We start from the raw sequence: 25,405 nt of genomic DNA, 5'->3' as shown, positions 1-25,405 counted from the left end.
ACCAGCAAACACAGCTCATTCCCCCTGCTACATCTCTCTTTTAGAGGTGCTAACAGAGAATTATGAAGAACACTGCCAGGTTCCTTTTATTATAACCAGAGTAAGTGAAGCCAGAACTGCTTTCTTTCATATGAACATGTGTGATTTAGAAATTTTTCCTTCTCTACAAATATCCAAGTCCATGGCCAGCTTTTGCTGTTTATCTCCTGAAGGAACTACCCCTAGGGAAACGAGAAATTGCTGTTACTTCTGATCTCTCACATAAAACTGAAGAGGTTCCACCTGTTACAGGTTTCTAACACCATCTGCTGTTTAAAAGTAAGACAGCATAGGAGCTACTCATCACACAAGAGTCTGTGCTTGTTTGATAAACCAGAAGTGACACCAGCTCAGCTAGAAGGGTTTGGGTAATTGGCACATTTCACTTTTGTTCTTTCAACCCTGAACACATTTCAGCTTGTTCTTAATTACGAAGTGAAACATTTCTTTGCTAGAAGACCTAGGAAGCCAATGAGCAGCAGCTGAAAGCCAGGCCCATGCCACGGGACTTGAACCCTCGTCGGCAGCCCTGGGATCCCGGAGCTGCTCACAGCTTTGTCTGCGCTTGGAAGGCTTCGGCAGGACGCTCGCACAGCGTGACGCTCTCCCATCGCCACCGCGGACTCCGCTTGTCAGTATCAAAGCAGGTTTTGAAGCAGCATCCTTCCACTCCCAAGCCTGACCCAAAGAACATACTTCAAAATGTTTTCTTAATAGAGAGCCATAAACTCCACAGGGTGTGAGGAACACAAAGAAAACCTTTCTTTTTGTCAGGAATGAAAATATTTACCTTTTGCTGTCTCATGCTGCTGCCTGTATGACAGAATAAACACTACCCAAGGATTCTTCTGCTGCTTCTTAACTGAAAGGGGTACAAATTTTTGTCCCAGGAAAAACAATAGAGTCTTGGAGTTCATTAAACATCTAAATCAAAGTACTCATCACCAATGCGCTTAGTTTTTGTCGCGTGTCTTAAAAAGCAGGGAGGTGTTCTTAATAATAATTTTTCTTTAAAAAAAAAAAAAAAGTTTTCTCCAAATGGGCTCCTACAGAGTCCAGCTATTCACCCCGAGACAATGCAGCGCTTTTACTGCCACAGGTTTAGGCAAAAAAACCACCCCAAATCTTAAAGTCTAATAACAACCAGAGGATGCAGCTATGTGATTCTTCTCTAGTCGTATCACGTCAGCCCATTTACAACATCACCCCCCATATTTAACATTTATAACCCCCTTCACACTCATAATTTAAAGAGTCGGTGGCTCCTTTTGTAAGCGATCAGCTTCTTACCCCAGCACTTTACATGCACTTCTTGACAAAAGAGACCTTTTACATGTCAATTTATTTTCAGACAAGCATATCTGAAAGGGAGTTTCTCTCCGGAGTAGAATTAGTATTAATGGCAGGTGTTCCAGTGTAGCACAAAAGGAGGAAGGCAGCAAGTTAGCTGAGCTTAAGTAGTCAGACAGCTTGATGTTTTAATAACCAGAGGCAAGAAAATGGAGTGACAGTGGACCTCCAGCTTTTATAGCATGAATGAAGGTTTTATTCAGAGCCCCCTGTGTACTTGCAAAAGACGACCTTAATATACTTTAAATGTTGTCTTTGCTTTAAAAGGGGATTAAATTGTTGAATATTACATGAAAGCACAGCATCCGCCCCACGTACCGTCACACACGCCGGCAGTCACCGAGCGTTTCCGAAGCCCCTGCTTTTCTGGGAAGGTGGCAGGGGCTGCCGCTAGGAGGTGGTGGCACCATGGAGGCCACCAGCTGCACCGTCCCCAGGCTTGCGTCCCACCCATCTACAGACGGCAAAAGACGCAGGAGAAAGTTAGAATTACGTGAACTAATTTGGAGGTGGGGACTTGAAGAGGATATTTGCATCGGCCAGACTGACGCTTAAAATGCAGATCAGTTGCTCGGTGAAATTTCACTCAGGAAAAAAAAGGACGATTGCTGAGAAAGTTACTGGCCTTCAGTTTTCAAGACAGCCCGAGTACTCATGATGGGAATATTTATCAGGCCAAAATACGTTTATTTATGCTCTGTTTAATTAGACAGAGGTCAGTACCATGTCATTAAGAGGAAGGCACGACTACTTTACACAGTGGGAAGAAGGAAAACAGCCTCTCAGCTGGGTCAACCTCTTTTACAACAGAAAACATTGCTGATTTATGCCCCCAAATCAGAAGGCTTAACCTTTCTTATACAAAAGCTGGATTCATACAAAGAGAGATGCTCAATATTATTTCCAGGCTCCTTGTCTGCGGATTAACATGATATTTCCAGGTAGACTCAGCGATCAGAGGCTGGATTCTGGGATTTCTGCTCCCTTGAGCTTTCATATAGATGTATAGGACGAAATCTTAAAGGTCAAGTTGCCTATTAAACACCTGAAATAACACAAGCAGTTTTCCTTCTAAAGATTTCTCTGCGTGTGAAAATTAAACACATTTCTGTCCCTTTTCAAACTGAGAAGGAAGGTAGCCCGTGCATCCTCTTTGACCCACGTTTGAGCTGAATGGCCTCAAACTCTTGTGAGAACAGCCCTTTGGTCTTCTCCAAGGCATCTGCTGGCTTCTCCCCAACAGGTTTAAGAGCCCCAGCTCAGCACAGGCCCCACTTGCACCCCAAGTAACGGAATCTCAATTAAGATGACAGCAGTTGGTCCCAACTGTATGTTGGGGAAGGTTTAATACTGTCAGGAGAAAACCACAAAGGGGGCCCAGCTGACCCATACAAATACCTACAGTTCTCGTACACGGAAAGATCAACAAGTCCATTTTTATTGAGCACTGGAATTAAAAAAGTAACAGCACTTTGTTGATTTGGAACTAAAAATCAAAACTTAGTTCTTAACTTACGGAAGGATCGCTTGTAACAACTTGGCTAAAAACAGCCCAGAAAGCAGGGTGCAGCCCTTCGCAGTCGCTGCTCTCTGTGGTGCCGGCGGGCCCAGGGGACAGCTGGCTCCGACTGCAGAGCTCAGCACCCCTGTACCTGGTCTCCTAAATCCCGTGGAGCTGTCCCCAGCTGGCCCCAGCAGCACCACCGCAGGGAGGATTACGCCCAGGGTGCAGCGTTGTTCCTGGCTGGTTTTCAGACACGTTCGGTTCCACACAAACATGCAGGCTACCGTTCCAGCAGGGGGAACATTTGGTTTAAGACCATCCTGACCAGCGCTGCCACCCGACTGCTTCAGACCGGCCCTTGAAGCACAAGGCAGAAAACAGCCCGAAAAGTTCCTGCGGTGTCTGCTTCAGCCCCAGCAGCGCCCACAGGGACTGACCCAGGCTCCACACAAAGCCATTTATAACGACTGCACTCGTTTAAGGTACCCAACATTTGCTGTCACTGGCGCGAGTCAGCACGCAGTGGTAAACATAAGGCAGGTTCACTGGCAGCAGTACGAGCACCGTGCCAGGAGCAGGTACTGTAAGGGAAGGCAACGTGCGCAGCCAGGGCTCTGCTGCTTTCAGCACAACGTCCCGTTATCCCAGACAAGCCCCCCTGACGCAAGGAAACCACTGGGCGTATTAGAGCAAACATCTCTGCTACAACAGATGCCACTCCATCAATTTATCTTTGCTGACTCCCAAAGCACAGTAGAGGCAACCTAGCACAGGCAGGTCAAGGGCATCGATCCAGCCTTAAAGCATTAAATCCAGCTCTGCTGGGGGCTGCGGCAATCCCGGTGAGAGGACGGAGCACGCACTGACACTGGCCTTCTCCTCTCAGAGGCACTGGGCACTAGGACGGCACTTGGAATAAATATTGAAACAGTCCCTATTTCAGCCTCTCACTGGCTACTCCAGAGAGTAAAGCAGGACCTGCCTGGGTAAGGGTAGAGGAGGAGGAAGAGAGCTTTAGAATTTTTTTGAATTCTCCATTTTAGAGTCAACTAGGACGAAGCAAAAGGACAAAGCAATAAGCAAGTTTCCCCTCTCATTATACGACCAGGCAAAAGTAGGAGAAATTCATATGAGAACATTTACTGACTTCAGTCACATTCTTGAGTACTTGCAGTCTCCGTAGTTCTCCTGCTCCTCCCGAGGAACAGCCACCACCGAGCCAGGAGAGCTCTAGCAATTCCCTGCAAGTGAGAACAGGTCTGGAATATATTTCTAGAACAGTTTACCTCCAAGCATTGGTTTCTATGAACATTAAAATGTCCTGAGAGAAGATCCCCTCCACAGCCCACATCCTGCCACCTTTCATGTTGATTACTGCATTATTTCACAATTAATTCTAGTTATTTCCCGCTGCAAAGTGACATACTACACCTGAGGGAAGGTGGCATAACACACAGCCCTACTACAGTACTGCTGGTTTTCTCATCACAGGGCCAGATGAAAAAGCTTTGCAGCTCTCCCAAGAGGCAGCCAAGAGTTGTTATCCCCGTATGACAGGGGGAAAGGGCTGGGGTCGCTTATTCTGCAGCTAAAAGTCAGTCAGTAAAATAACGTCGACTGAATGACACGTTTATTGTACAATTCAGAAAGAAACCCTGAGTTACCAGCTGTAGAAGAAAGTTAAATTAAAAAAAGGATGGTTTGTTTCACAGATTCCTGCAGAGTGAAAGGAAAACCAACGATGGTAAGAGCCAGCTCAAAGCCCCAGCTTTGCTGAGGAGAAGGTTCTTTGTTGTCCACACCTGCCTGGGTGCCAGGATCCCCAGGGAGCCCTGGGATGAGTTCACATGAAGACAGGAGGGCAAGGGGAAGGGACGAGCCAAACCTAGCAGGTATTCCGGCGATCTGAGCATCTACAGGAGTGTCTGGAAAACACGGGGTTTATTTTGTTCAGAGAACTGCTGTGTGGCCCAGGGGAGGGCGGAAGGAAAAGGAAGCAACCGAGTCTGAAAACCGACCTTACACTCTGAACACGCACAGTGAGGTGAAGGGGGGGAAGGTCTTTACAAACACAAGTGCTGCTGGCTAGGAGTCTGCAAGTTTGACTTTGGGAAGGGCATCCAGAGTTTCAAGGGAGGAAAAACCCAAAGCCTAAAAACCCAAACATTCTGCAGTCTTCCAGCTGCATTGGCGTTGAAACAGATCGATTCCAAGAAATGATGTAGCTACAACAAATATCTGGCCCTACACGGGAAAGGGTGAATCAGAGCTGCTTTTTAGTGCCACTTGACATCAGTTATACATTCTAGTTCTCATATACACAGATGGATGTCTTTAAAAATTGACAATTTACACTTCAAAAAAGTTTTACAGTGAAGTTCTCTCAGCAAAGATCAGTCCACACAAGGAGGAACAAGTCTTTCAGGGCGGAAGGCACTTGGCCTTGATGTGGATTTGAGAAAAAGTCCTCGAGGGAGCTCCTTTGCAGGCACTGACTGCCCAGTTTCCTGCCCCCTGTCTTCAGTAGGTCGTGCAAAGTCTGGTGACTGCACTGCACCGCGCTGCTGCAGACTGCCCCGGTTTCACAGTGTGGTGGAAGGAAGTTTCTTTACCCGCCTCTGTGCCAGAATGGAAGATTCGATAGGCTTCAGCTGGGGGCTTGGCTTGGAGCTGTTCAGTGCAGAGTACGTGGCAGCCATCGCCCCCTTGGAGAGAAGGCATGAGAAGTCATTCAGGTGCTGAAGAGGCTTTACAAGACGAGGGAGCAGAGTAGCCACACCCCCAAACAAAGCCAGCAGCATTTCTTTTTCCTTTAAATCTCCCTCCCTTATTGACATGCAGTTAAAGAACCTTCTTCCTAAACTTTCCTGCTAAAAAAGGTCTGTATTGCTTCTCCTGGCCCAGAGCTCTACAACCTTCCACCCTGCTCTGCCCACAATACTATCACCAAGGTTTTAGCAGGACAACTGCTTTCCAAAGAGCCCAAGGTATACTAGGAACCCAGCGCAGATTTTGTACCTTTACAAGCTGAAGGTCTTGGTGATTCAGCTGGCTCTGGGGTAAGCTGTCCTTCTGAGTTATCCACGGATGCTGCAGGACCTGTTTGGCTGTTAGGCGCTGGTGAGGATCTATGTGAAGCATCTTTGATACCAGATCCTAAAGGCATCGTTTGGAAAGTTAGACTTTAGAGGACTTCATACTTTAAAGGAAAAAATACCACCCACCTGTTCCCAAATTAGGATTTAAATTCAGAGGCCAAGTTTAAGGACCCCAGACATCAATCCCCTTTTGCATAAAATATGTTCTCAGTGGGCCTGGGAGGTATAACACAGCAACAAACCCAGCAGGGCTCAAGCATGAGGTTGGTGCTGCATGCAAATATTCACAACCAGAGCTAGAACAAAGCAGGCAGAGGCACACTGCTGAGCTGTTAATGGGGAAGCTGTGTATGGGGTAGAAGCTACGCTGCTGCCTTTCTCTCTCTTCTGCCCTCCCTCCCCATCCTGCTTTGAATTCACCTCACAGTAACTGGCTGTGCTTGACCCCAACCCCTTAATGTGATGCAGCTGAATATCAAACCATGCCTTGGACATGTCAGAAATCGTGTCCCAGTTGCCTCCACTGACAGAGAACTTCCCCCCGCCTATTCGGGTCAGGATCTCTTCCGGAGTGTCACTGGGCCCGTTTGCAAATGGAGTGCAGCTGAGAAGAGAAGAGAACAAGCGCGTGAGTTACTGTTCTGTATCCAGGCCAGGGAGCGACTCCGGGTAGCAGTAACCCACGAGGAGAGGTCCAACTAGCACAGCGGAGCACGGCTCAGGGCAAGGGGATCGCTGTCCCCGTTGTTGCCTTCCAACATGATGGAGGCACTTACCCTGCAAGCATTGTGTAAAGGAGAACTCCCAGGCTCCAGATGTCACAGCCCTCATCGTAGCCTTGCCGCTTTAGTACCTGGAAAGAGTAAGCAAAGGAGAAAAAGTGTTTAGTTCTTGTCGTTGAGCTCATATCAGCTTGCAAAAAGCTGCATGACCCCTGCGTGTAGTCTGTATGCAAAGCTTCTAAAGCCCTACTGAAGAGCAAAGTCAGGGACTAAAGGTCAGCATTCAAATCAGACTTTGGCTTCATGGAAAAGACGAAACCCCCCAGCCGCATCAAAATGACAAGCGGGAAAGCAGTTCCAATGTGGTGACACTGCATGTATGTTCATTGCTTCTCAGCTTTTTCTTTCTTCCGCACCAAGACAGATGAAGGGAAAATAACCCCACCTCTTTTAACAGGTCAGTTAGTCAGGAAGAGAAGCAGCCTACAAAATCACTAGATTTTTAAGTCTCGCTGCCCTAAGCAAAGCCCCCAGCAGCTGCAGAGGTAAGGACAGCGCAAGTTGGAGGACTGCACTGCAACTGCACTGGACTTGCATATTTGTTCAGTACTACAAGTACTGTTATTTCTGTAATTACCTATCCTAAGACAAAATATGCCAAAACAGGCACGAGTTAGACCTATCTGTGCAGAGTGAGAACAGTCTCAGGGAGGGAAGTGACAGCTACTGAAGTCTCAAGTCCGTAAGTTGCTTACCTCAGGTGCCACAAAGTTTGCAGTATAACAAGGAGTCATGAGAAGGCCATTCTCAGCCCTCAGCTGCTTGGCAAAGCCAAAGTCACAAATGCGAATGCTCTCAGGGTTCCCTGACTCATCCACATAGAGAATATTGCTGGGTTTCAAGTCCCTGTGAACTACCTGTGGAGAAAAGAAAGTGCCATTCTCATACCCCTAGAAAACAAGGGTTTGAAGCTGCATCAAGATACTCAGCCCCTGCTCTGGCCTCACATCTGGCTTGCCAAGACAGCAACCAAGAAACAATAGTCCTGACAGGCACAGTTACTCCCTGGAGGAGAGGAAGTGCAGTGCAATGCCCGGCAGCTGCCTAGGAAAACAGATGTAACCATACTCACCCCTTGAGAATGCAGATATTCCACCGTTTTACAGATTGTGTGCAGGACCGAACTGGCCTCCCTCTCTGAGAAAAATTTCTGTCGGAGGATTTTATCCAGCAGCTCCCCTCCTCTCATCAGCTCAGTCACCAGATACACATACTTCCCATCATCATAAACCTACCAAAGCACATATGGAGGGGGTTAATCAAAAACTGCTTCCCAAGCTTCCTTTTTATATTTCTACCACCAAGCAGACAGAAGCCCACAACGCAGAGCTGGGATCTGTACTGCATGGAAGCTTCCCCACCCCAAAGTGATACGAGGAGCAGTGCCATTGGGCTGCCTGTGCTGGAGCTGCATTCTGACCCCCGCAGACCAGTCTGCACTTCATAAACATATACACAAGAAGTCATTCAAGTTACACTCACATCTTTCAAGGTAATGATGTTGGGATGCTGCCCATATCGCAGGAGGATTTCGATTTCCTCGGAAGGGTCTCGCTTGCTCTTGTCAATAACCTGCAAGAATACGGACAAGCATTAGCCAGAACTGGATGGGGAAGCGGCCAGGACACAGCAAAGCAGCTGAACGTTTAGAGAGCTGCAGACATACAATACTATATCCATTCCCCGTCCCCTGCCCTCTGCAGCAATAAGCTCAAGAAATCCCCCAGTTGCTTCAATGGTTTTGTGTCCCCAAACCCCAAAGTTTTATGTCTAACTTATCTGTTAAGATCTGGCGTAGCCACAGCAAGCTTTGCACAGAAAGGCAAAATGCTGTCCTCCCTCCGTGAGAGAGGAGAACGATGTTTCCCCACTATTTCTAGATAAGAAAGCTCGTGCAGTTATACAAGCACAAGAATTGTACATTTAGGCCCCATACAAGCAGGGAAAGCAATTTTATTCTTTGGTATTATTTTGGTCATCGTGGGGATCAGCAGAAATGTAACAGGGGAGTTCAGTTTAGAGTGTGAATCTCAGACCTTGACTGCGTACTCCATGTTGGTTGCTTTATGAATGCAGCGTTTACACACTGAGTAGGAGCCAACACCAATTGCCTCCTTCACCACGTAGCCGTCGTTGAACTGGACATTCTTGCCGTGCAGTTGCTGCAACAGGAGAGTGGAGAGCAGATGAGCTGGGAGAGTTCAGGGAACAGTTTGTGCAACTTGATGAGTTAACTGCAACGCAGAGCGACCTGACAGACTGCTGTCTGCTACATCCCACAGCTTCTCCTCCCTGCTGGGAAGAGGGAGGAGAAGAGAACAAGGCAAATATAGGTCAGTAGGCTAACGCTATCTGCATCTAGCATGGTGCATTTTTGTGGCACCTTTCAACCTGCGAGCATTTGCACAGACCTCCCACTAGCATGGGTCCGCCTGGAGAGAGGAAAACAAACAGACTCGAAGTGCCCTGCTGACCTTTGCCCATGACAGTCAACAGAAAAGAAAGAACAACAGGATGCAAGAATTCAAAACAGAATAACACTGTCTCAAGCTTTCCTTTAGCCCTGCTCCAAACAGCACATGGGTCCTGCAACCCCCCTCTGGAGTACTCCGGAGAGTTACTGCAGCTTCAGCACAGCTGTTCCTCTGTCCCACTTTTTACCTGTACCACTGAGTGCAGAGGGGGCTGGGCAGGTTTCACCTTGCCATCCTCCATCAAGCCTGTCGCCACAAAACTGAAGCCTCGGAAGAGCTGATGGGCCCCCGCACTAGGGGGGATGCCTGGGGAATCTGCAACAGGATTTGAAAGAAAACTTAAGAAGGGCTGGCCCTGTGGAAGCAGAAGCTTTCCCCTTGCTCCCCAGAAGCTACGGCTCCTCTTTAGGTTATTCCAGACAAAAGCCATACCACGCAGCTCCGAGCTTACCAGTAACACTTCGCGTATCTACAGCTAGGACTCCTCGCTGCTGCCACTACCTGAAGCTGGCAGCACTAGAAGGAGGCAAACCTCGTGCTAATGGCATAGGCAATCCCGTAATAATCTGTACAGTATTATTTCACTGCACCAAGCCTGTCTGAATTTAAGAAGAGATTGGACTGTGCACTTAGTCACATGGTCTAAACTTTTGGGCAGACCTGTGCGGTGCCAGGAGTTGGACTTGATGATCCTTATGGGTCCCTTCCAACTCAGGATATTCTATGATTCTATGATTTCACACAGAAAGCTTTGGCTGCATGAATTCATACAAACCTTTTGGTGTACGTGATGTAAATTCTGTGTCAAAATAAAAAGTGTCATCAGGCTGGCCTACTGCAGGCTTGAAGGGCGGTTTGATTTCTCTTCGGTACAGCTTCTGCAAAGTAAAGACAGATTGAAAGTGCTTTGATAGGTCAATGCACTCAGAAGGGTGCAAAGAGTTGCTAGGAATGAGAGGCTAAGAGACTTTGCAGAACCAGAAACAGCCTTGTGACTTAGTATTTAACTACAGCTCAGCAGTCTGGGGGATGACTTTGCCAGTAGGGTACTTTTGGGTCAGTTTGTGGAGAAATATTATGAATTTCTACCACCCACAATACAGCATTCAAGGAAAAAAAACAGTGTTCTATGTGCAACTTGGCCCTACTCCAAAAGCAGTATCCATGAAGTATTTACTGCACCAGGCCCTTCTACTGCTTCCTAACTCCCATTAACACTTTGCTGTCACGTGTGTCTCTGGGGACAGCCAGAGGAAATGCCCCAGGAGGACATTCATATCCCAGCACCTCCACAAGTATCTGTTTTTAATTGCTTCTTCTAGCAAAAATTTGAAATAAGCTTGACAGCGTTGCTGGAGGTTCATTCTAGCAGCTTGCTGGGTGCCTTGAAAGCATTAAAAGACTGCTCTTCAAAATCACTTCTGAAGTAAGGGAAAACAGGGAAGAAATAAAATTATGTGGTAAAGCAGGGAGTTGGCCAGAAGCAATTGGGAAATGCAGGTTCAGTTATTGCCCTATTTCTCTGTACAGAACAACGCATCGCCTTGCCAGAAACATTTCCCTGAGCCCTTCCTACTCTGTGCAAGGCAACTCCTGTTGTGCCAAACCCCAGCTATAAGCTGCACCTTACTTATGAGAGATCAGAAAATTCAAACCAGGGTGAGATCATCAGCAACTCAGGTATGAGACAGTTACTCGCATGGCAAACAGCATTTTAGTTTCAGGAAGGATAATTAGAATAGATGGGAACGTGGATTGGTAGCGCTGCCACGGCTGGTGAGTCTGCGAGCAGCACAACTGCAATTACTCCAGTCAAGAGAACCGCAGCACTGGCGCTGCACGGTGTGGAAGTTTGCTGTTGAATTCCTGATACTCACATTCCAGTCAATAGTGGAGTAGAAAGGATGGCGCTTTATCTCTTCTGCCCCATCTGGACCAGAACCTGAAAGAAGCACCCGCGGAGCGCGTAACGTTTAATCAGGACCACCAACAAAGTGAAGGCTATTAGCATGTATGCAACACAACCAGGTATTACGGGGAACCTGGCTGTAATGAACCAAGCCCATTAACCCAGCACAAGTGCAAACACGCTGCTGACCCACTAGGACGTGAGAGGCCCAGATACAGCATCAGGTGTATTCAGAAACAAAAAATGTCTTACCTAATCTGTTGGCTGGATTCCTTTTGAAAAGGGCTCGCAGGAGGCTCTGTGCTTCAGAGCTCAGGAACTGAGGCATGCCCAGCTTTGCTCTAGAGAGGAAGTTATGCAATCAGTTGCAGGTTTAAAGAAGTCAACCACACAAGCCAACTGCAGTACCTCCACCCCTGAAAGTGCAACAATCTGTTTGGCATTTTATACTGCACCCTTCAAACTAACTGTTGATACCAAACCACTCGCCAAGTAATGCCATTAAGTTGTGAGAAGCCCCAAATTGCAACATGCTCAGAGAAAGAGCAGCAAGCTTGCCCTCTTTATACACACATGGAAGAGAAACTCCTCTTACTTGAGGATGAGGGTCATGGTCTCCTTACGATCTTTCCCCTGGAACGGCAGTGAGCCAGTGAGCATTTCAAACTGGGAGAGAAAGAGAACAAGGGGAGGTCACATGTATGAGCAAGTCTGAGGGCTGCACAGATCTCGTTACACCTTCAGCTGGGAATTCTCCAAAGCTAGAAAAAGCCTTGCAAGCGATCAAAAGCCTAGCTCTGAAGTAAGATAGCAGACATCGTGTTCTCAGAAGGGAGCCTGGTATCAGTTTGTAGCAGGGATGTGTTCAAGCCAGCGCCTGCTCCTAGGAGCCCTAGGATTCAGCAACTGCCAGATGGTGGCACCAGATCCGCACAGCAACCACCAGCCCAGCGCCGGGGCTGACACGGATGCCCACACGTGCACCCCACGCTGCACAGCCCAGCACCGGGACAGCCGCAGGAGCTCTGCCTCCCCTGAGAAACAGGCATGCCTGGCTGCAAGCCCACACTGCCTGAGCAGCCTGTTACAGCGTCCTTCCAGGGAGCGCTGAGAACATCCCCAGGTCAGCACATCTCTTAGACATGCAGAATCATGCAAGGGGATTTCAGAGCTCCCACTTGAGCAGCTGCTGAGAAGCCAGGTTTCCGAAGGCATGGTTTGGTACGTACCATTAACACCCCGTAGGACCACCAGTCAGCGCTGTGGGAGTGGCCCTGACGGTTCACAACTTCTGGTGCCATATATTCCACCGTCCCACAGAAGGAATAGGCTTTCTTCTCATGGTCAATTGCCTCCTTACTCAAGCCAAAATCTATGTATGAGAAAAACCATTAGCATGTGCCCACCTGCTCTGACAGAGTGGAGAGGTCGAAGAAAAGCTCCATATCAAGAACCAGGCTTGCTGTGGTTCACAATGTTTTTGTGGAGTGCCTTACCTGTGAGTTTGATGTGTCCTTCTTCATCCAGGAGGATGCTGCAGCATGGATGAAGAAAAAAAAACCATTATTATCTGCAAAAAGGCTGGTTAGAACCAACACATGCCTTGGAGGCTGATCAGAGATGTTCCTAGAACTCCAGAGAAAATTATCTGTTCTTTCCAACCCCAGTGCTTCAAACTCCATCACCAAAGCATAAGCAGGAGAAAGCAGCTCCCTTCTCTCTACGTACTCAACTTCCCATTGAACAAATGAACCAGCAGGTTACAGCACCTTTGATCCCCCACATATCCCAGGTAAGAACAACCGAGTCATGCAGCTGCTCTGCACCTCTTCAGAGGCCCTGTGTGGTGCCTTCTTCCTCCAAAGGCTCTCAATTGCTTAAGCTGGAGCCCAGAGCTGGCTCAGGATTAATGCTCAGACATGTGGTGCACACATGCTGCCTCCACAGTGCTCCTGGCCGTAACTGCTGAAGTGAGGAGCAAGAGCCTTGTCGATCTGCTCTGCTGCCTTCCATCTGGTTGGCCTGGGGGCATTAGTCAGCTTCGGCTGTGCGGAACAAGGCTGTGTTCTGACTACAGGCTTGGGACTGAACTTGGATCCCTGGCTCAGCTGTGCCACACGTACTTTTCCGGTTTGAGATCTCTGTATATGATTCCCAGGCTGTGCAAATGGTCGAGTCCCAGAGCCAGCTCTGCTAGGTAGAACTTCACGTCCTCCTCTGTGAACATGACCTGTGGCAAGGGAGAGGAAGCAGACAGGCACAGGGGTTACAACCCTGGCAGCAGGACCACTTCAGCTGCACCCATGCAGCTGCTTTCACATCCACATTTCTCCCTCGTGCCTTTTCAGACCAAAGTTTCACAGGATTTGCCCTCCACCCTAAAGCATCAATTGAGCATCAATACTCAAACCAACAAGGTTGCTAGGTAGCAGACAGTTAAAAAAAAAATAACAAAACCCCTCAATGTTTACATTAACCAGGTTATGTTCCCAGTTGGCTTCATCTGGCACAACTTGCTGCCCCTCCCGTTTCATGTCCTCACCCTGTCCCAGTGAAACAACACATCTAGACAATACCACAGCAGAACACAGCACGTGCTTGGTTTCGTTCTTAATGTGATGCTCGGCAGAAGCCGCTGAGGAGGTGAGAGCTGCCTCTGTGCTGGTGCTTTTCTGCCAGAGGACAGGGTTCCTGAGACATCCTCTCCTCCTGCCAGCTGTGGGCTAGCAGCAGGCTGGAGATTTTTTACCCCTCTCAAAGACTTTGCAAGAGTCTATCGCTTCTCCAGGTAATTAAGCACACGTGAACTGAGAGCCTCAAGAACCCACCACGATGCCAGAATATACCCACCTCTTTGGAAAGCCTAGTGAAAAGGTCACCTCCTCTGAGGAAATCCAAGATGAGATACAGCTTCCCCTCTGTCTGAAATGCTGAAACACAAGCCAGAGCAGGAATCAGACCCCTCTGCTCAGAGAAAGCTCAGTGGCGTTACAGTAATCACTTAAACCCCAGTGGCTTCAGCTGTGCAGATGCCCTCCATTGTTAGTAGGTTACACACAGGTAGGGCTAATTATTTGGGGTAAATGAGATAGCCTGCCCATGATGTTTTAAGGGAAGTTCACCAGGAAGACTGGCACTGCAGAAAAGTGTCATTTTATGTAGGATTTGTTCCCTTGCCACCAGGGATGCCCTACTGAGAGATACATTGGTCGTTTTATAGGGAAAGAAGGCGTCTTCAATTTCCTCAGAGTCAGAGCATTAGTCCTGCCATACTCTAGCTTAACCAGTTGACTCTGCTTTCTCAATTTCTCCTGAATTAATGTTTTAATCCCAAGGGTTTGATGTTTAAACCCTCTTCTCCTGGCCAATGCCCTGTTCCCCATTCAACAGCTAGAATGGGCCGGAGACCAAAGGCCTTTCCAGATATAGATTTGCTTTAAGGGGACTGTGAAGGCTCTGGAGCAGCACAGCCACTGAGGGATACAGACTGAAAAAGGCCTCTTCACCATTTCAGCATCTGAAACCTGTTAGGGACCACGCGAATCTCCCAGCAGCCTCCAACCAGCCTGCTGCTGGATGCCTCACGCTCCTCTACCTGCTCACAGCAGGCACAGCTGGAGCAGCGTCTTTATTGTGTTTAAAAGCAGTCAGTGTCTGCTCAGGGCTGCAGCCCTTATCTAGGAAGCACAGCTGGGTACCCTCTCCCAGAGTCCCAGCTGGCTTCACACTCACCGTAGTGGAGTTTCACCACAAAGGGATGGTTTACATCAGCCAGGATATCCCTTTCAATCTTTGTCCTTACACGATCACGCACTGTGGGAAAGGAGAGGAACAGCTCAGGCACTGAAAGAGGCACGCAGTACCCCGGTACCAGCCTTGCCCCTAGTCCTAAAAAGATCAGGCAGTTTGATGCAGATCTTTTCTACCTCCAGCACTGCAACAGTGGTCTCTTGGAGACAGAAAGAAAAGGTATCTTTACCTCTGGCTGAGGTACCTCTTTCACCCGCGTCACCCCAGGGCCAGCAATGACTGCTGTGACATTTTCCCAGTGCAACTCGCCAGCGCTCTTTAGGACATGGAGAAAAAGAGCATCACAGTAAGACTCTCCTACCTTTCAACGTTGCCTTCTTGAGCACTTTCATGGCATAGAGATGGTTGCTGTCTGGCGGTGTTATTTTTCTCACCAAGAAAACCTGAGGCAGAAGAACACGTGAGCTAAGCACTAAAAATTAGCACGAGGAGCTGGATGCCTCCCAGAGTGGCAAACCCCACAGCAACCCTAAGAAGCAGATGGCCACAGGTCTGGGAAGCTGTACCTCAAGCTCGCCATGTGAAACCCCATGAGGTTTTCAGGAAAGTGCTGTGTGTGGATGCCTCACACCCTATCTCCAGCCATTACAGCACTTGTGCTTTTATACTGCACTTTCCTCCACCAGGCTTCCACACCTCTTGCTCCTTCCTGCAGTTGCTGTGGGGCTGTGGCTGATGCCTGGGAGCTGTGACTAAGAGACCTGAGCAGCCTTGTGTTCTTAGCTTGAACCAATCACTACAGAACAGGAGTCACCATACCTACTCTCAGCCCCTGCCACTCAGCGTCCGACATCTCGGGAGACTCACCGTGATGTTTTGACGTAACACAAAGCCTCCTGGTGACATGCCAGTTCGACAGCAAGAGCAACTCATTGTTCAGAAATCCTTGCTGGATTTTTACCTCCTTCCCTTCCCTGATGTGCTGTACTGCCTGGTTTTAGGCAGCTTCAAAAAGCCTCTGCTATTCTTTGCAGTAAAGCCCACTGCTGCAGCTGCACAGGTAACAGCGCCCACTCCTGTATGAGCCCTCACTGTTGGTGATGGGAACTGACAAGAAGCTGAAGACTTAATGTGGGAGCAGATAATCTTGCAAAAGACCTGGACTGTTTGCACTTTGAAATAGATAAGAGTTACAGGCTACTTCCTTCACCCTTCACAGAAGGGAAACTGGACTGTAAACAGGGGCCAAAACCAGCCCTGGTTCACAGCATCGTTTCTGAGGAGAGAGGGGCAAGCCACAGACCTCCAGGTCCTCAGTTCGACCAAGCAGTCTGGCAGCCTGCTAGAGGGCTGCAGGCATCCCTCTGCCTTGTGCAACACTGGCGTTCACAAGCAGGATACTACTTCTTTCCTCCTGATCATCTGAAAAAAGACTTACAGGGAGGCTCTGGACATACAGCCTGGCCTTTACAAGAAGGCATCTCTACAGTTGCCTTCCAAATGAGAAGCAGCCATTTGCTAAGTGGGCTTATCAGTCAGATTCTCACCAGCCACGATCCGGTGAGAATCAGGAAGGTGGTTACGCTGGGGACAGTCCCTTTTGTCATCTCTCTGAAGATCACTTATCTGGCATGACACACAGGAAGAACTGAACTCACCTTGCCAAAAGAGCCCTGGCCCAGAACCTTCAGAAGCTCAAACTGTGAAGGGTCGGCTTTCTCGGAGCCCTCCTTCACATGGTGTGTGATGTTGATTTCCTTCACAACGCCTTCACCCTGAAAAAGAGGGGACAGTTGATTTGGAATATACTCCTGAACAAGGGAGGAAAAAGCCCTATCGAAGTAAGGAACAAGGACTGTAGCTGCAGACTCACAGGAACCACATCTGAGGGAACCAGAAAAGCTGGTGCTTGTCACAGGTATCTCCTGGCTTCAACATCTGGAACAAATAAGTCACCAGTAGGCTTCCACTAGGCAGCCTTGTTAAATATCCCACACTCTCCCCAAACCCTACGCTCCCTTGTCCTTTCGTTTCTTTGAGCTGCATTTCAGAAGAGTGCTTTAAAGCACCTTCCTTTTTAAGGCACTGGTGGCAAAAACAGGAGTGTTTATGCCACTAAAAATCCCACAACACAAAAATACAGCACTGTTGTCAAAACACGGCCAGGGCTGGCAAAAATCAGACATGTTGGAGCCCATCTGCTCAGCAATCTGAGCAACTCTGCAACATAAGTCTTAGTGCATCTTCAGCACATACAGATGATGCTTTTTAACAGACTCAAGCCTTCAAGAAGATTGAGGGGAAGCCAAGGTCTCTGGCACATGTTTTGTTTAAAACACATTCTTTTATTAAAAAAAGAAAGAAAAAAAAGAAAAAAAAATGGAAAAGAGATCCAACCAGCAGTACCCAGGACAAACTTACCAACAAAGCTAGACCCGAGTGGTCTGAGCAGTGTATGAGAACAGCCACGGACAGCGAGGTGATGCAGAAACACCTCCTTTCCCCAGCAAAACTTGTCCATCCCCCTGGTGCATAAAGCCCAGGCACCTCATGCCGCTTCCTATTTCCATCTCCAAGCAGAAAGAGACCTTTCAGGCCTCCAGCCTTGCAGCTGTGCCTTTTCTTCTACTTCTCACGGATCACACCTAGCCAGTGGGTCTACGCCTAGGTTTCCTCTGCACCAGACCTGTTCCAGCACCTCCCCTACGGTCCATGGGGAGAGCTGGAGCCAACTTCCCACTGCTACAGACATGAATCTTACTCAGGCCAGAAACCCCTTGTGGCCACACGTCTTGTAAGGGCAAGTCCAGGTTTCTTAGCACTTCAGCCCCACATTATCCGGTGTCGGCCATGGTCTGGTTGCTATTTGGACCCGAAGGCCAGCAATTATGTTCCAAAGGGCACGAAACTTGGTTATCTCCGACCCTAGGGCAGGTGTGGCCATCGCAGAGCACCACAAAGCTGGGATTATTATTTAGATTTTCCTCTTGCCAAGTGTGTGTGTGGGGAAATTCAGACTTCCTTTTCTAAAACTATTCAGAGACTTGCTCTGGAAGGCGCCTCATTAAAGCAGCTTTTAAAAACAACAGGAACCAAGCTTCAGCCTCCGCCTCCTGCACACGCTGAACCCCAGCCCACTCCCCACCCTCGCACACCTCCTGGGGAGGGCGGCCACGCCGAGCACACGGATGTGGTCGCCTACCTGCAGTACGGCACCGCGCACCCTTCCTTTCCCACTCTCATGTTTGCCTTTTGTCTAGATTAGGAAGTGGCTTTGGTCCACGTTTGTTGGTAGCTTTGCTTTCTCAGGATCCCGCACCGTTCAGACACTAGGATCTGGCAGAGAAACTCACGCTCTCAGCACGACACGGGTGTATGATACAGGTACGAGGGTGGCTGGACAGAAGCTCCCCCCACGTTATCTTGCCTTTTGCTCTTACCATCACCTCAGTGACCACAGCCCAGACCTTAAAACCCCCGTACCAACAAGTTCTCACATTCCATACAATCTCTCAGCTTAAACCAGCCGCTTTGCACTTCTGGTTTCATTTGGAGGCTTAGCCCGAGGCAGACAGCTGTTGGTTACAAACAGCTTCCCATTTCCAGCCAGCAGAGTTAGCCCAGAGGACCCCACAGGCTCACACTCCTGCTGTGGTCCTTCCACGTTGTCCCTCTCACTGGGAGACCCGGGGATGGGACCAGCTGGGAGCTGTAGGAACGCTCCTGTGAGCCCACGTGAGGAGCTCCCCACCTGCCTCGTGGTCAGAGCATTCAGGTGCAGAAGCAGAGTCACACAAGCCATCAGACACAGTAAAAGGAGCAGCCGGTATCCTAAACACCCTGAGGGGCAGCTGTGTCAAGACAGGGCTGTCTGCAGGCTACCAGGGCTTCTTCCCTCCCCTCTTGCTATCTTCACAAAGACTTTAGAAAGAAACCAAGTCTACGCAGCAACAGCACTTCTGTAACTGAGCATATTTCACCCTGCAGCCTCGCACACCTACGCAGAGAGGAACACTTAAAATGAACACTCGCGTCCACCTCCAAGACGTTTGGACCCGTTCTAGGATCACAGCCGCAGGAACTTTTTGCCTCGGCCCACGGCAAGACCCGCTGTGTTTGGCTGCAAGTGGTTTCAGCAGCCCGAGCTGCATCTCCCGGCGGGCAGAGATTTGCATACGCGGCCTGCCAGCCAGACCCCGTCAGCAAACATGCGTACACGCCAACTCGACCAAAAGTGGCAGCTGCGGAGACGTTGTGGATAGCTTTCTGAGAAAATCTTTGAGACGCAATTTGGCATCTTGCTGACACAAGGGAGGCTTCCCCCCAGGGACTCATCCAGTAACTTGCAATTCAACGGTTGCAGCTCTGGAGACCAGCTCCAGTAGCTTGTTTAGCTGCGTACAAGAACAAGTCTTCAGCACAAAAGCACCTGCGTGCCACCGACCTGGAGCACTAACAGCTTGCGCTTGCACCGAGTTTCTCACCATCAGCCTAAAAGCTTGCTTAATGGCACCACTAAACAAACTATTCCACGAGGAGCAAAAAGAAAAGCAAACCAGGCTGCTCCGAAAATTCATCTGAAGCCTCGGCTGAGCAACGAGCGACCCAAAATGAAGCAAAGCAGCCCCCTGCGAGCTGAGCGAGCGGCTGGCAATACTGACCGGGCTGGAGAGCTGGCTGGGGGCAGGCAGCTGCAGGCTGCAGGGCTTTGCTCGGTGTTTCCTGTGCAGCCACAGCTTGAGGAAGGCGCAGATGCGAGGAAGCTTAGGGTCCCTCTCCATTCTCCCATCCCGCTCAACATCGCACAGCCCCGCTGCCGGCCGGCTCCCGGGGACGGGGCGGCCCCCGCGGCGCAGCACGCTTGAGGTTGCCGGATGGAGGAGATGCAGGTGGTTAAAGCCCAGCTGGCAGATGCGCAGTGGAGACGAGCGACTCAGTCGCACCACGAGGCAGGTTCACGCTCCCACTCCCCAGCAACAGGGCTTGTGGTTGGGACTTTTTTTTTTTTTTTTTTTAGTTTTGGTTTTAAGAAAAATAGTTCTTACGGCTCCTTGTTCATGTTTGGTTTCTCTGCTCAAACAACACAGAAAATGTGCGTGGTCTGCTAGGTTGAAGCCTGACTTCCATCTAGTACCGCACAAATCTCACGTCAGGCTCACACTTTGGGGGTATTTCCACAGCAGGGGAGTATTCTGGGAACCTCTTACTCTCTTAAAAGGAAAACTGAAGAAACCCCACACACAAGTGTGACAGCACTTAGGAAAGCTGCACACCTCTGCTCTCACACTTGCAAGGCGGTGATGGGTCACTCACAGTGGGATTCGGTGTGCACCGATCCCACAGGCAAATCCTCTGCCACCCCTGGGGTTACATCTAGTCCTTCGCTAGCTCTGTGCTGAACACGAGTCCTTGCTGGGGATGGTGGAGTTAGCTAAGAGCCACCCTGGGCAATTCCATGCAAGGTATTTTATTTTTAAAGGCAGTTCTGAAGCAGACAGCTTCTGAACGCACTGCTGCTCAGATTTATTGGCAGGACAGAAGAGAGGTATTTAGATTTTTTTCCCCCTTTTTATTTCTAACCAATCCTTTTTGCCTCATTCCCCCTCCAAGCCTATGTTTCCCTTTGACCTTTTCAGTGGGTCAGGACAGACAGACGTCTTCTGCAGCAACACCCTAGAGAGCGCAGATAAGACAGAAACCCCTTGAAATGAGTAAAATGACACCCACACACCTTTGCAATTAGAAATAACTCCGTGTCAGTATTGATTTCTGAAATCCTCCAGAGTGCAGAGTTTCAAAAGAGGATCTTGGTTTGGACCCAGAGAGACTATGAATGTCTTCCCTCCTCCACCCTGCACCGTGTTCTTTGATAACCGATAACGAAATGATTTCATACCAGGAGCCAGCTGGTCCCAGCTCTACAAAAGGAACCTCAACAACGAGGTCCAAAGCAACTGGGAGGCTAGGTAGGTGCCAGAGAACAGTGTGAAACAGCACGGCACAGCTGCTGAACAGGAGTCCTCGCGAGACCCAGCTCTTACTGACACCCACTGCACTCAGCCACAGCCCCAGCAAAGCAGAAATCACGTCCACAGCGTGTGGTCTGCAGACGAGCATCTCCACTTCCAAGGAAGCTCTACATCGCTCGGTGAAGCCACACAGGAGCTGCAGGCAACCAGCCAGCACGCAAACCCGGTACACTTTCTCGAAGATCTGATAAATTTTGTTCCGACCACACCAATTTTACGTGCTATCAGCCACCCAGCACTGGGAGAGGAGCCCGTAAAACACTGTCAGGAAAAGGCACCGTACACCCATGTAACTACGCCGCTGGAGCCCCCGCCCCAGCAAGCTGACAAGATCAGAAAGCTGCAGGAGACAAAAGTGACAGCACGTAAAGGGGTTCGGTGTGGGGAGGAAAGAGGAGGAGGATGAAGTCAAGTCTAGGATGTCATGTGAGCAAGTGACTAATCGCTGCTTTCTGTATTAGCAGTTCCACCTAGCTGAGATGGGTCGCTAGGTGCATGCTGCAAGGAAGGGTTTTTTTTTTTCTGAGGTCCCTGTGAGCGCTGCTTACGCCCTCGCACATGTGCCCGTGTGAGGCTGCAGGGACCACCTGCCGTGGCACCAAGTGTGAACTGCACACACGAGTCTCCTGGAGGCACGCGTCTGCAGCAGGCTCTCTTACCTTGTCTGCTGGGTCCTCAAGGTCTTTCTCTATCCAAGTGATGTCTGATTTTGCCTGCGGAACAATAAACGAGCGTCAGCACAGAGGGACTGTGATACTCTGCTCAAGTTTTCCCAACAAATTTGTTTTGCAAGACCAGGCGAGCTGTGTACAGTCCCCGGTTGTGTCCCACCACGCACACCGCTCCTCAGGATGCGATCCTGAGCCATGTTGGTGGGTCCAGGAGAGCAGGAGGAGCCAGGAGGAGCCAGCTGCTCTTAAAGCCTTTGACAGGCTCCGACAGGCAGCGGAGAAGGACATGGTGCTGGCAGTTGGATACACGTGTTTCCCAAGAACCAGAGCACCACCACCAAAGAGGGAGACTGGATTTCTGGCAGGTTGATTAACGTTAAATCAGATTTTGCTCTGTTACATCTGGACGGGCTCCAAAAGCATCTGTTCTGGTAGCGATGACCCAGGTTTCCAGCACGGCAGAGAAGTCTGGCACCCCAGTGGTGAGGAGGGGGCTTCTCCTCAAGGGCACGCTCAGCATTTCTAAAGCAGCCAGGAGGAACGTATTCAAACAGAAAAACTCACCACATCCCTCGAGGGCAGGGAAGGGCCAGCTCAGCTGCCGTGACAGGTCCCTGAGCAGTATTAGAAATATTAGTTTGCACTGCCTCGGGGACCAGACGCAATTCTGTGAACCCTTCCAGTGAAACGCAGAAACATTTAAAGGGAGCTTAGGAAAGAACTGCTGCTCAGCTAGGAAACGGACGCTTGTCCTCCCAAAAACTCGGATGGGGAAGAAGTTTTTGGATGGACAGAGCGTAGATCCCTAACCTGCTACATTTTTATGAATGCACGTAGATAAGCTGTGGCAGCTAGATGCTCTCTTGTCTGGTTTTGAGAGAACAAGCTGAAGCTTGAAGAGAAAAACCACCCCAAAAATCAAATCACGTTCGAAACATTTCCCCTGAGAGGTCCATGCCTTCAGCTTGCAGATGAGATAAAACGCATGTGACTGCACACAGAAGGGATCTAAGGAGAGACTTGAGCTGTGACTTCTGTTGTTTCTTTCATAGCCGTTAGTCAGCATGACGAACACGTGGGAGCCTGCGGCGCTGGCAGGGCTCTACGGCGCCGAGAATGTCACCGGGTGGGCGCAGCGCGAGGCAGAGCGACTGCGACTGGCTGTCAGCAGGTCTGAAAGTAGGACAGGAGCTACGGAGAAGTGAGAGAAGAAAAAGCGAGCCTTGAGGGAAGGGAGGAGCCGCAAAAACAGCGAGATTAGAGTTAAGAATTAACTGGTTTTAAGCTCCAGAAGGACTCGATCAGATCGGAGGGGGCCCTTGTGTTCACCTCTTCCTCTCCTTCCTCCACCGTGGTGCAGGAGTGGCCGAGGTCTCTTTTGGGAGGTCTGGGAGAAGGTGGCTGTCCCACCTGGCCATGGTGGGAAGCCGACGTCCTCGGCAGCCGGCACAGCCACAACTGAACCCCTTCCCGAGCCCTAGTGCCCAAAAGTGACCACAAAACCCTCACGGTGCCCCTGGGGATGGCACGCACCCACAAGGAAACCCGCTCCTTCGTGGCTCGGGCTCTTCAGCACCTCGCGGGGACCAGCGAGCGCTGAGCCCGCTGGGGAAGGACTGGCTTTGCTCCCAAAGGCACAGATCTCTGCAGGTCCACCCCACCAGCGCAAGACGCTGCTCCAGTGAGCTATCAGCCATCTTCCGACGCCCACGGCCTCAGGGGAGGCCATTTTACACAGATCCCTCCACGACTGGGAAATTACATTCGCCACTCCTGGAAAATAAAAGAACACCCACGCCCGCCGACCAGGTTCAAGTCCAGGAAGTGGCAGGAGGCAGAGGAGGAGACAACTTCTTTTGAACTTCTCAACGCTGCGTTCTGCCTGCACAGATGGCTCAGACACCCTGCACCAGGGGCTGGGGACACGCACAGTTTCTTTCCAAGACCAAGTTCAAAATACAAGTCCTCTCTCCTACTTTCCCCTTTTTTGAGGAAGGATTTTACAAGCCAGAAGCCGAGAGACAGGTTTGTTTTTGCTCGCATTTTGTCACTTTGCTGGTTGATATAGTCACATCTAAATGCAAGAAAAAAACTGCAAGAGCTAGAAACAGATTATGCTTTTGGCATTTCGCTTCCTATTCATCAACAACTAACCAGAAGCTGTTTTAATTTCTGTTGCTTCACACATGCTCTGGTCCCAAAACATTCCCAAATTCTGGCAGCACCTAGGAAAGACACTTCTTAGAAAGCAGCTTTACCATCAGAAATGCCTTTCCCAAAAGCGAAATTGTTAATTAATACTGGACAAGGTCTGGCTCTCCAAGCTCGGGCGATTCGCCGACTTCTCCCTCCGCCCTGCAGAACAGACAGCACCGTACTGCACGCAGAGCAGATATTTTACCAGCTCGACACTTGCCTCCTGGATCCTTGGCTTGCTGCGGAAGAGGAGCCTCAGCATCTCCAAAGCTTTAGGCTGCTATTCTCCCATAGTTTGCAAGCTGGCTTCCGAACTTAGAGCTCTCTGCAGCACCCAGCCGAGCACGAGAACCCCAAGTAGTAGTTACGTCACTGGGATGTATTTTGGGAGTTTTCGCTGAAAGGAAACTGTGGTTTCAGATGGGGAAATTGCATTGTGTGGTGATCGCTGCACAGCACCAGCGACCAGAAGAAAACACAAGAGGACTTTGGTGGTGCTCAGGCACGGCTCTTTCCATCAGCAAATCTCAGCGGGCTGTCCAGGAGGACTGGTCCTGTAGTCCCGTTTCACAGGCAGGCACGCAGAAAGAGCAACTGAGCACACTTAGCTCTTCCCCACAGTTACACTGCCCCTGTCCTGAGGGGCACAAGTGATGTTTCCAGCCCAAATGTACCTCGGCTGTTCGAATGCAGGATTGCACCTCTCCAGGGAAGGGGCCAGGAGGAGCCATTTTCTGCACGCTCGCCCCGTTTGTCCCTGCCCCATGTCACAGCCTCTGCTTGGTCATCTGCAGCTTGCTGCATCAGGTCTTTTAGAAACCGCGGCGAGGCCCCACGCGAGGTTTGCACACTGACATCTGACGAGAGGGTTGCACAATCCAGCCCGCTTGCTTCGGGGTCAGCTCCTGCGCTGCGCCACTGCCTCTGTGCAGCGCTCTCAGACATCCAGAGGTGTCCTAGCACGGCCGGGGGAAGGAACTGGAAGTGGCCAAGTCAGGCAGTGCAGGCATGGGGACTAGAGTGGAGGGGAAGGAGGGCTTCAGTGCCACGGCTCTGAATTCTCTCCCACTGTCTGTTTGCAAGGAAAGCAGCGAGTCGCGTGCTTACTCCCAGTTCCCATCAAGAGACCATCTGCATGTCTTCTATGCAAAGCAGGTGCCCTAGCTGGCTCCTGGAGTAACCCAGCTGTCTCACCAGCGTCACTGCGAGGTCACTTGCTGTTTTACAGAATCCCGCTAGCCGTGCCCGCTCTGTACCTGAAGAGTCACAGTTGCTGCTTTCAGAAGTGCCTGCTCCTGCTGAAGGACGTGGCAGACTCACAGCGTCTGCAGCTGGTAAGCTGTGCGGCGCTGCCCTGGGCTGCAGCACGAAAGCTGCTCCCAGGCCGCAGGTGTGTCTTCACGGGAGCATCCCAACGGCTCTTTTCCACTTACACAGCCTGTTTCTTGGGGATCACCCCCTCCTCCTGTGACAGGAGACACAAGGGATCTCAAAACAATTCCGTAGCAGGGAAACACAGAAGCTGGAGCTTACATTTGGGCAGCCAGGACTCGTGCAAGGAATGAAAGCAGCTCCAGAAGGCAGGCCTGCTTCAGTGTGGACG

At 49.9% G+C, this 25,405-nt stretch overlaps 1 protein-coding gene across 11 annotated transcripts in view; it reads right to left on the bottom strand.

Annotated features, from left to right (window-relative positions):
* Positions 1-2,050: 2,050 nt before the first annotated feature.
* RPS6KA1 (ribosomal protein S6 kinase A1) overlaps positions 2,051-25,405 on the bottom strand; it is a 43,713-nt gene continuing 20,358 nt past the window's right edge. For 2 of the 11 annotated variants that reach the window (XM_035562314.2, XM_035562315.2), the window contains 21 exons: positions 21,595-21,648; positions 16,565-16,681; positions 15,268-15,349; positions 14,889-14,969; positions 14,007-14,086; positions 13,280-13,386; positions 12,653-12,690; positions 12,386-12,528; positions 11,752-11,822; positions 11,409-11,497; positions 11,125-11,189; positions 10,023-10,125; positions 9,435-9,562; positions 8,810-8,935; positions 8,256-8,345; positions 7,846-8,004; positions 7,469-7,630; positions 6,768-6,844; positions 6,478-6,595; positions 5,912-6,049; positions 3,327-5,598 (listed from right to left, as the gene is read on the bottom strand). In XM_035562314.2, coding sequence (XP_035418207.1) covers positions 5,476-5,598; positions 5,912-6,049; positions 6,478-6,595; positions 6,768-6,844; positions 7,469-7,630; positions 7,846-8,004; positions 8,256-8,345; positions 8,810-8,935; positions 9,435-9,562; positions 10,023-10,125; positions 11,125-11,189; positions 11,409-11,497; positions 11,752-11,822; positions 12,386-12,528; positions 12,653-12,690; positions 13,280-13,386; positions 14,007-14,086; positions 14,889-14,969; positions 15,268-15,349; positions 16,565-16,681; positions 21,595-21,648 — 2,151 coding nt within the window. In that variant the 3' untranslated portion in view covers positions 3,327-5,475. Of the gene's footprint in view, positions 5,599-5,911; positions 6,050-6,477; positions 6,596-6,767; positions 6,845-7,468; positions 7,631-7,845; positions 8,005-8,255; positions 8,346-8,809; positions 8,936-9,434; positions 9,563-10,022; positions 10,126-11,124; positions 11,190-11,408; positions 11,498-11,751; positions 11,823-12,385; positions 12,529-12,652; positions 12,691-13,279; positions 13,387-14,006; positions 14,087-14,888; positions 14,970-15,267; positions 15,350-16,564; positions 16,682-19,567; positions 19,876-21,594; positions 21,649-22,564; positions 22,798-23,760; positions 23,826-23,864; positions 24,585-25,405 lie in introns of those variants that run through there. The other 9 variants (XR_007709116.1, XR_007709115.1, XM_050715203.1 and 6 more) reach the window with 9 other exon arrangements.

Source organism: Cygnus atratus, chromosome 23 (genome assembly GCF_013377495.2).
Source record: "Cygnus atratus isolate AKBS03 ecotype Queensland, Australia chromosome 23, CAtr_DNAZoo_HiC_assembly, whole genome shotgun sequence".
NCBI classification, from domain to species: Eukaryota; Metazoa; Chordata; class Aves; order Anseriformes; family Anatidae; genus Cygnus; species Cygnus atratus.
This window is presented reverse-complemented; position numbering and strand designations above follow the sequence as displayed.